The sequence below is a fragment of the Hipposideros armiger genome, unplaced genomic scaffold (assembly GCF_001890085.2).
Source record: "Hipposideros armiger isolate ML-2016 unplaced genomic scaffold, ASM189008v1 scaffold_529, whole genome shotgun sequence".
Lineage (NCBI taxonomy): Eukaryota > Metazoa > Chordata > Mammalia > Chiroptera > Hipposideridae > Hipposideros > Hipposideros armiger.
The window spans coordinates 1,192,882-1,203,760 of record NW_017731879.1 but is presented as its reverse complement, the minus strand read 5'-3'; the positions used below and the strand labels follow the sequence as shown (position 1 = coordinate 1,203,760).

The window sequence follows — 10,879 nt, the reverse complement described above, 5'->3', positions numbered from 1 at the left end:
GGGGTTGTCACCTCGAGGGGTAAAAAGTATAACTATTGCACTGTGTTGTACAGCTGAAACTAATTCTAAAAAATGTATATTTCACAATAAAAAATAATTTTAAAAAAAGATAATTAGAAAATCCCACATGGTTAGAAGTTAAGGAATACACTTTTCAATACGCTTTAGTTAAAAAAATAATACTAATAATGGAATTTAGAAAATATTTGGAACTGAATGCTAACAAAAACACTACGTATTAAAATGTATAGAATGCTTTTTGCAAAGAAATAGTTACTAGTGTAGTATAGTCGTTCATATATGTGTGTGTATATGTATATGTGTGTATATATATTTACATTTAAATATATATACACAGATATAGATATAGATATGGATATGAAAAGCTGAAAATGAATTAGGCAAGCATTCATCTGGAGAAGATAGCAAAATAAATCTAGAGCAAATAGAAAGCAGTAAATAATAAGAGAAGAGCATAAATTAGTGGCATAGAAAACAGTTAATAGAGGATCTGAAAGTTAAATGTTGGTTCTTTGGAAAGGCTAATAAAATCAACTGAGACTGGTCAAGAGAAACAGAGACTGAAATAATAAATGAAGAGGCATCACTACAGCTCCTGTAGACATCAAAATAGTATTAAGGGATATTGTGAACAATTTTTTTGCTAATTAATTTTAAAACTTTGATAAAATGGCAAATGACTAGAAAAAAGTATAACTTAGCAAAACTGACTCAGAGTTTAAAAACCTGAATATTCCTGTAACCATTAAAAGAGATTGAATCCGTGATGAAAATTCTTCCCACAAAGAAAATTTGACACATAGCTTCATTAGTTATTTCTACTAAATATTCAATGAACAAATATCCCAATCTTATAAAAATTTGTCCAGATAATAGAGGGAACTCTTTCAGACTCATTTTATGAGACTAGCATATTTTTAATTCCCAAACCTGAAAAACAAGATAAAAGGAAAATTACAGACCAATCTCACTTAATACAGATGTGAAAATCCTGAATAAAATATAAGCACAATGAATCTATAGACAATGAAGGTTGGAAAAGATACTTGACCTCATTAACGCAGAAGCAAAGTGAACTGATGATAATTTTTCATCTGTTAGATTCACATTTTTGAAAGATTGGTAATATCAAGTGTTGGTGAAAACACAGAATAACAGGCAGTCTAATGCAGTATTGGTTAAGAGTGTGAATTTATGAAGTTTATTGAATGATAATGCATGTATCAAACTTTTAGATGCAAGACGTTTGCAGCGATTCTACTCTTCAGTAATCGATCCTACTCACATGTATGTTCAAAGATTTAGCTTCAGGAGTTCTTTGCATCTTAGTTTTTGAGAGTGAAAAATTGGAAATGACCCAAATGTTCCTAAGTAGATATACTAAATAATTGAATCAGCGAAACTACAGAAGGCTGTATAGCCATTTAAAAGAGGTAGAAACTAACATACAATGATATGGAAAGATCTTCAAAACCTATTAGTGAGAAATTAAGTCAAAACAATACTTAGATTGTGATCCTTTTGATCTTAAATATATACACATTTGTATACTTCCAGAATATATACACAGATACCTAGAGAGACTAAAAGGATGCACAACATACTCTGGATAAGGATTACCTCTAGGGAATGGAAGAGAGTGGGAGTTGCAAGGAACAACTTTAAAGTGTCCCTCTGTGTGATTCTGCACAGTTTGAGTCTTTTAAAAGGAATTTGTACTTATATATTTTGTGTAATAAATAACTATAAAAAGAAAACATTTGCTTTTATAATATAAAATTAAAATAACTTAAAAATGCTTATGTTAAATAAAAAGCAATATACAAAATGCTACAAACCATGGACATAATTAATATCCTCTGTCACTCTCCCCCAAAATCACTCATGTTCATTCAGTGAATATTTTTGACCACCTACCTATGTAGCAGGCAAGCTGTTAGGAGCAAAATGCAAATATAACTAGGAAAAAAAAACTTGAAGGAAATACCAAAATGTTAATTTTTTTCTTTAAAATAAGGCACTATGTGTATATTTCTTTCTTTTAAAATAAATTTCCTACATTTTCTATATTTTTTATAATTAGTATTATTACTTTTATAGGGGAAAAACTTCCCTTTTCTTTTTTTTTATTGTGATAAAAGAGACATAACATAAAATTTACCATCGTAACCATTTTTAAGTGTAAAATTCAGTGGCATTAAATACATTTACATTTTTGTGCAACCATTACCAGTATCTATTTCCATTTTTTAAAAATCCAAAACAGAAACTTTGTACCCATTCAACAACTCCCCATTCCTTTCTCTCCCCAGCTCCTGGTTACCTCTGTTCTACTTCCTGTCTCTATGAATTTGCCTATTCTAGGTACATCATAGACATGGGATCATACATTATTTGTCGTTTTGCATCTAGCATATTTCACTTAGCCATAATGTTTTCAAGGTTCATCCATTTTCTAACATGTATCAGAACTTTATCCCTCTTTAAGGCTGAATAATATTTCATTGTATTTATATATCACATTTTGATTATTCATTTAGCTGTTGATGGACACTTGGCTTGTTTCCACCTTTTATCTAGAACGAATAATGCTGTATACCAAAGTACCTTTTTGAATCCCTTGCTTTCAGTTCTTTTAGGTATATACCCAGCAGTGGAACTTTGGATTGTATGATAATTCTATGTTTAACTTTTTGAGGAACCATCAAACTGTTTTCCACAGTGGCTGCACCATTTTACATTCCCACCATCAATGCACAAGGATTCCAGTTTCTCTGTCCTCACCAACGCTTTTCATATTCTGGGTTTTGTTTTGTTTTTCTGATAATAGTCATTCTAATGAGTGTGAAGTGGTATATATCTCATGGTGGGTTTGATTTGCATTTCCTAATGGCTAATGAAGTTAAGCATCTTTTCATGTACTTATTGGTCATTTGTATATTTTATTTGGAGAAATGTCTGTTTAAGTCCTTAGTCCATTTTTGAATTGGGTTGTCTGTTTTTGTTGTTGACTTTTAAAAATTCTTTATATAATCAGGATATTCATCCCTTATCAGATGTATATGATTTGTAAATACTTTTTTTCCTTTTTTTTTTTTTTTTCCTTTTTTCAATGGGTTGTCTTTTCACTCTCTTGATAGTGTCCTTTGATGCACAGAAGGTTTTAATTTTGATGTAGGCCAGTTTATTTTTATTTTGTTGCCTATGCTTTTGGTGCCATATCCAAGAAATTATTGTCAAATCCAATGTCTTGAAGCTTCCCCCCATGTTTTCTTTTAAAACTATGTATAGTTTTACCTTAGGTCCTTGATCCATTTTGAGTTAATTTTTGTATATGTTGAAAGGTAAGGATCTGACTTCATTCTTTTACAGGTGGAAATGCAGTGAACCCCCATTGAAAGATCTTGACACCCTTGTCAAAAATCAATTGCCCATTTATGCAAGGGTTTATTTCTGGGTTCTCCATTATGTTCTGTTGGTCTATATGTGTGTCCTTAGGCCACACTATACTTTTTTGATTACTGTAGCTTTGTAGTGAGTTTTGAAATCAGAAAGTGTGAGCCCTCCAACTTGTTCTTCTTTTTAAAGATTGTTTGGCTCTTTGGGAGGAACATTTTACTTTTAAAAAATAGTTATGGCTTATAAGAGCTATATGAAATTTCTACCTTCTGAAAAGATTCAGTCTTGTAATAATTTTCTGGAACTATTTCTGCTGTTTACTAACGTGTGTATTTATGCTCTTTATTATAGAAAGAGTATCCTTGCCAAAATGAAATGGTGAAGAGAATGCAGTCTCTCCAGATGGACTGTGTAGCAATTCCTCCAAGCAGGTCAAATTCAGGTAGCTTATACTATGATTGAAAATATATTTATTCACTTATTTGTTTGCTCACTTGTTCACTCTAAAATACTATTCACAACCATATGAGAAACAAGAAGCTATAAAATTGAACACCTGCCTTAAAGGAATTTATGACACATTCGGGAGTCAAGATTCATATATTTGAAATATTAAGTAACATGGAGTTCACCAAAATCATACAGTATCCTGAATATAAGAGTCCTACTATATCTGATAGGGAGGAAGTGATGGTTCAGGAAAAAGAAGGGGACATATATGGGAGCAAAGTCCTTGAGAAGTTCAGGGATGACTAGATCCAGAATACAAGCAGAGAGGCCAGTCTCAGATTCAAGCAGGGATGCTTTTTTTCCTTATAACTAAAGGGAAGGCAGAGTATAGGATGTGGAAGCCACTTATTAGCTATCTGTTCTGGGAAAAATCACTTAACCTCTTAAACCTCATCATCAAATCATAATTGCTCCTACTCTTATAGGGCTTTTAAATAATGAAAGAACCCATGGAACGTGATTAGCACAAACCTGCTCATATTTTCCAACCCTGCCTCACACCAAGGAGACAACCACCTTCCCTGCTGCAACACAAGTCCCCTTCTTCCATGGTCATTCCTGCGACACCCATTTTTCTGTTGCTTATAATTTCCCTAGTGCTCTTTCACTGCCAGGCAGGGGGCTCTTACTTATTACGTATTAAGGAAGAGGGCCATCTAGTAAATGCTTTTTACTTGTTTTCAACGTTTTCAGTATGTTACTCTGAGGCACAGATTTATTATGGGGCTTAGGTTTCATTTTACTTTTTAATATTTTATGAAACTCTCTCCAGTGTCAATCATTTCTTCCCAGCCACAGAACAGCCGGGTTCTCTACACAGTTCACAGGGACTCGGGATGGGTCCCGTGGAGGAGTCCTGGTTTGATCCCTCCCCAGAGCACCAGCAGGAGGAAAATGAGCCCAGCCTGCAGAATAAACTCCAGGATGAGGCCAACTACCATCTTTTTGGCAGCCGCATGGACAGGCAGACAAAACAGCAGCCCAGACAGAATGTGGCTTACAGTAGAGAGGAGGAAAGGAGACGACGGGTCTCCCATGACCCTTTTGCACAGCCGAGACCTTATGAGAATGTTCAGAACCCAGGAATAAAAGGCCTTGCTTCTACCAGTGCAACTACTCATGGTAATGCAGTACACCAACCAACTGGGCTGACCAGCCAACCCCAAGTACTATACTGGAACAATGCATTATTTGGTACACATGGTTTTAGAACAAGACCATTGGATCTACAAACAGTAGGTTCCAGAGTTTGTAATGGACCAAATCCAAGCCAGATGTCAAGCCTGCCTAAAACTCCAGTACCTGAGACCAACCTACCAGGAAACACACCCACCATTCCATTTGTCTCCTTTCCATCAAGAGGTAAACAGGCCTTTCAGTCACAATCTTATCGTTTTAAAATTTTTTTCTGAAAATAAAACAGCCATCAGCTCTTTTGGTGTCCATAGGTAACAAAGGGCAAGTTGTTCAGAGTCTTCAGCTGCCAGATGCAACTTGCCACCATGGAAGTTTCCATCAGACCCCTTGGCCTGGGCATATTTCAGTTTGGGTAGGATTTATTGCGGTTGCCTAAAATGTTGGTTTTTACAGGTTCTTGTAACTGGTAAGCATCTTCCACTCTAATTTGGATCACAACAGTCCCATTATACCCAATCTCTGAGGCAAGTGAAGGTATTTGCTTGTATTCTTTTATTTGCTTGCAGCTTTCTGAAGGTAAGAAATAAGTCTTGGATATGTTTATTTCTTACTTAATATAGGCCAAAGACTACCAATTTGTGATGAAAACCGCATTGTCCACCATCATTCATCTCCAAAACGCTTTTCTTTTTCCCAAAATGAAACTCTGTACTCATTAGACAATAACTCCCCATTCTCCTTTCTCCTTCCAGCCTCTGGCAACCAACCTTTCTACTTTCTGTGACCATGAATTTAATTATTATGTTGGTGCAAAAGTAATTGCGGTTTCGGACTGTGAATTTTAAATCATTATGACTAGGCTCAGACACATCTTTATTAATCAAAATAGGAACCATTGCAATTAACACATTTTTGCCAACAAGAAATAATTTTCTTTATTCCTGTAGCATAAAAATCCATGCTTCGGGATTTGATGAACTTTTGGAAAGCATTTTCTGCATCCTGCTGGTTGTGGAAGTGTTTTCCCTGCAAAAAGTTGTTGAGATGCTTGAAGAAGTGGTAGTCAGTTGGTGAGAGGTCAGGTGAATATGACGGATGAGGCAAAACTTCGTAGCCCAATTCTTTCAACTTTTGAAGCGTTGGTTGTAGTCAGGCATTGTCGTGGAGAAGAATTGGGCCCTTTCTGTTGACCAATGCCAGCTGCAGGTGTTGCAGTTTTCAGTGCATCTTATCAATTTGCTGAACATGCTTCTCAGATGTAATGGTTTCGCCGGGATTCAGAAAGCTATAGTGGATCAGACAGGCAGCAGACCACCAAACATGACCCTTTTTTGGTGCAGGTTTGGCTTTGGGAAGTGCTTTGGAGCTTCTTCTTGGTCCAACCATTGAACTTGTCGTCCCCGGTTGTCGTATAAAATCCACTTTTGTCGCACTTCACAATCTGATCGAGAAATGATTCATTGTTGTTGTGTAGAATAAGAGAAGAGGAAACTTCAAAATGACGATTTTTTTTTTTTTTAGCTGAGCCATCCTGCCACCTGTTGGCAGCTAGTGGCAGCTCAGCTCAGGCCGGGAATTGAACCTCTGTTGTTCAGAGCTCAAACTCTTGAGCAAGCTCTTAATCAACTGAGTCACTCGGCCGGCCCAAAACGATTTTTTTTTTATTTGTGGTCAGCTCATGAGACACCTACTTATCGAGCTTTTTCACCTTTCCAATTTGCTTCAAATGCCAAACAACCGTAAAATGGTCCACATTGAATTCTTTGGCAACTTCTCATGTAGTTGTAAGAGGATCAGCTTCGATGATTGCTCTCAATTGGTCGTTGTCAACTTCTGATGGCTGGCCATTATGCTCTTCGTCCTCAAGGCTCTCATCTCTTTCACAAAACTTCTTGAACCACCACTGCACTGTATGTTTGTTAGCAGTTCCTGGGCTGAATGTATTGTTGATGTTGCAAGTTGTTGCCACTGCTTTATGACCCATTTTGAACTCGAATAAGAAAATCGCTCGAATTTCCTTTTTATCTGACATCATTTCCATGGTTTGAAACACATGTAAAATAAACAGCATGTAATGTCATTAGCAAAAAAAAATAAAGCGAGAAATTCTCATTAAAATGATGTATTGGGTTGTCGGAAAAGTCATGACGTATTTTTTCTATGTTTTTCATTGCAAAAATGCGTCATGGCTTTTCCGACAACCCAGTATAATATAACCACATTTATTTAAGAATGTATTCCAATATCAAAGGCAAATTTCAACAATGCAAAAACTGCAATTACGTTTGCACCAACCTAATACTAGACGTACCGCAGAAAGTAGAATCATATAGTATTTTTGTCCTTTTGTGTCTTGCTTACTTCACTTAGCACAGTGTCCTAAAGTTTCATCCATGTTGCAGCATGTGTCAGAATTTCCTTCCTTTTTAAGGCTGAATGATATTCCATTGTATGTATATATCACATTTTGTTTATCCATTCATCTGTTGATGGACACTTGAGTGGCTTCTACTTTTTGGCTGTTGTGAATAATGCTGCTATGAGTATGGGTATATAAATACCTATTTGAGACTCTGCTTTCAATTCTTTGGGATATACACTCAGACATGAAATTACTGGATCATATGGTAATTCTATTTTTAATTTTTGGAGGAACCGCCATACTGTTTTCCACAGTGGCTGTACCACTTTGTATTCCTACCAGAATCGCACAAAGGTTCCTGTTGTTCTACATCCTTGTCAAAATTTGTTATTTTCTGTCTTTTTGAAAGTAGTCATCCTAATGAATGCAAGGTTATTCAGCCACATTTTAAAAAAGAAAATTTTACAGGCTGGCATAGGATAAATAATTTAACTTAAACATTTGGATTAAAGCCCTTCCTCTTTACCATTTGTATTTTTTATCTTACTTTCCTTTTAGATGTATTTACTTCTGTGTTTCCTTCTACTCAGATGAATCTGTAAGATGTTCCATATACAACAGTACCGGCGTTCAGATTGGAGATAATAATCATATGGAGATTGGTAGAATGAATTCGTGGTCACTGGACAGCACGTACATGAACTTGAAAGAAGAGCCAGCTTCTAAGTACCTAGATATCTTTGGTAACATGCCCTTTAAGGACCCATTATCTATACAGCAACCTTGAACTTTCTTATTTGTTGAAAGGGATGTAGTGGAATCCTAAAATTTCTCTGATTATTCTCCCTGAAAGTTGTACCATGGTTCCTCTGTAAAATATGTCTGTAATTTCCATAAAATTTCCTTATAATTTATGTTTAATATGGGGATAATTACAATATATAATTCATGGATTTGTTGTGAAAATTAAATGAGTCAATATGTATAAAGAGCTTAGAATATTGGCACATAGTAAGATCTATAATAGTATTAAATTATCATAGTCATCATCATTAATTCATTAATATTACTACTCAGACCTAGGAGAGAGAGCTCCCTCAGGTCCTCATGAAAAGGAATTCTGTAAACAATAGGAGACTATGCCCTCAACAGCACCTCTGTAATAAAAATGAAGGCTTTCTCTTACAGGATTCCACTATACAGGCTCATAATATTAATCCCAAAACACAGCCTGGGAAAAGCAGTCATGAGGCCCAAACAATGTGATGTAAGGACGCAGATTTCTGATTAACCCTAGGATTGGCAATTTTTTTCTGTCAAGGTCCAGATAGTAAATACTTTAGGCTTTGCTGGCCCTGAGATCTCCATTACAACTACTCAACTCACATTGTAGTGCAATAGCAGCCACAGACAATATGTACACAGATGGCTGTACTCCAATCAAACTTTGTTTACAGAAACAAAAATCGGGCCTATGGGCCTGATTTGGTCCATAGGCCGGAGTTTGCCAATCCCTGGTCTAGCCCATTTGAAGGATAGTCTTTCAAATACCTAGAATGGAGGTTCCAGATTAGGGGGAGACAAGGGCATCTTTGAGAATCTGATGAAACCTAGGGTTTTCTCTCCCAAAAAGGTATGAATTATCTTGGGAGGTTTTTGGACTGCTGACGTCCAACGGTGATGATAAAAGCTGCATTGTGGGGAGCTGAGGAAAGAATGGGAGCTGAGGGGGCAAAAATGAGATACCTTTTTCCTTACATTCAGCTTACTGAGGTAGGATGAGGATCAAGGAATATGGTTTGTTTGTGGTGGTTATTTTGTACTTTTGTTTCCTTTTATTTTTACAAAAGCCTAAGGGGAAGGAACCAATAGGAAGAAAGGTTTTGGCGATAAGAGAAGAGAGGACAGCAGTTGGGGCCGGGGTGGGATGAGTCCAAAAATAGACCTTGAAGCGTATAGATGCCTCACCCCTTAAAAGACAAAGGAAGGCATTGTAATTGACTAGGTTCACACCTGATGGTCTTATTTTCCTTGATTAAGTAAGAGGAAAGTGAACTGTTGGGTGAATGGGGACCAGGAGCTGAGTGACCTTAACTCTGGTGTAAGTGGAAAATACCCAAAAGGAACAAATGCGGTGTTTTCCCCCTTTACATTAGAAAGGTCTAATAAGAACAGGGATGCTGGCTAAGGTTGTATAAAACAGCCTAGCAGTCAGGCACGGGTTTTGTTCCCAAAGCCATCAGCTGTGGTTCTGAGATGCATCTGCTAGGAGGAAGAGGTTCCCTATTTCACAAAGACTCCAGTGGGCTAGTAGACATGTAGAGTATTATTCAGTGAGTCAACAACTATATAATTAAGAAGTTATCTTTTTCACTGTACTCAAGGTATTCACTTTATACAGGCTTTTGAAGCTATAATATTCAAATGGGTTACAGCTTGATGCCTTCTTCTCTTTTCTTTCTGGCAGGTAATACCACTAGTCTGACTGATAAACACCTGGACCCAGTCAGGGACAATCTGGGAAAGAGCTGGAAAAGTTGTGCCCGTAAACTAGGCTTCACTGAATCTCAGATCGATGAAATTGACCATGACTATGAGCGGGATGGATTAAAAGAAAAGGTTTACCAGATGCTTCAAAAGTGGCTAATGAGGGAAGGCAATAAGGGGGCCACAGTGGGAAAGCTGGCCTATTCTCTCTACCAATGTTCAAGAATAGACCTTGTGAACTCTTTGATACATATCAGCCAGAACTAAGTCTAGAAGGGTCTTTGGCAGCATGAAGTCAAGTCCTCACTTAGTGAGTAATCACTGGAAGTGTGCTGCCTCAGATCATCCAGAATTCTTCCTCACTGATATGGGTTCTGTGTCTGCATAAAAATCATTTCCTGCATTTCATAGCTGGAGAATGGGAAAGAAATCTACAGCAAACAACTGACTAAACAGGAAGATTTATTAATGGCCAAGCCCCAATCAAAAAAGAAGTCTAATTGGGTTTTGAAAGGGAAAGAAGAGAGAGTATTTGTTCATCCCATAACCTTCAATTATGCTGTTCATTCAGTTTCCTGGAGTTTTATTGGAGTGGGGAAAATAAACAAACAAAAAAACTCAGAGACTATAAACTAAATCAACTTTCTTATTTTGTGCTCTCTTCCCCACATAAGCTCCTGTTATAACCGAAGTACAGAAGAATTCCAAGTTCTCTTTAAATAGTTTTTTTTTTTATATCACAACTACAGTTCATTATAGGGTCTGTTAACTTCAGTATCAAAATGCCATGTCAGTCACTACGGGCTTCAAGAATTGCATGCAATTTCCACTCCATAAATTAACTGAAGGGATTTTAAGGAATAGTAAGAAGGGGGAAAAAATTGATAACAAAAATACCAGAATTTCCCAGGCAGTTGTTGCAAGAAATTGCTATTAACTGTGACAACTACAAAAATTCTTGAT

General features: G+C 36.5%; 1 protein-coding gene across 8 annotated transcripts in view; it reads left to right on the top strand.

The window, feature by feature from the left end:
* The window catches only part of RIPK1 (receptor interacting serine/threonine kinase 1), a 50,995-nt gene extending 40,116 nt beyond the window's left edge, over window positions 1-10,879 (top strand). For 4 of the 8 annotated variants that reach the window (XM_019668514.1, XM_019668513.1, XM_019668516.1 and 1 more), the window contains exons 8-11: window positions 3,772-3,862; window positions 4,723-5,292; window positions 8,020-8,172; window positions 9,897-10,879. In XM_019668514.1, coding sequence (XP_019524059.1) covers window positions 3,772-3,862; window positions 4,723-5,292; window positions 8,020-8,172; window positions 9,897-10,183 — 1,101 coding nt within the window. In that variant the 3' untranslated portion in view covers window positions 10,184-10,879. The other 4 variants (XM_019668519.1, XM_019668517.1, XM_019668521.1 and 1 more) reach the window with 4 other exon arrangements.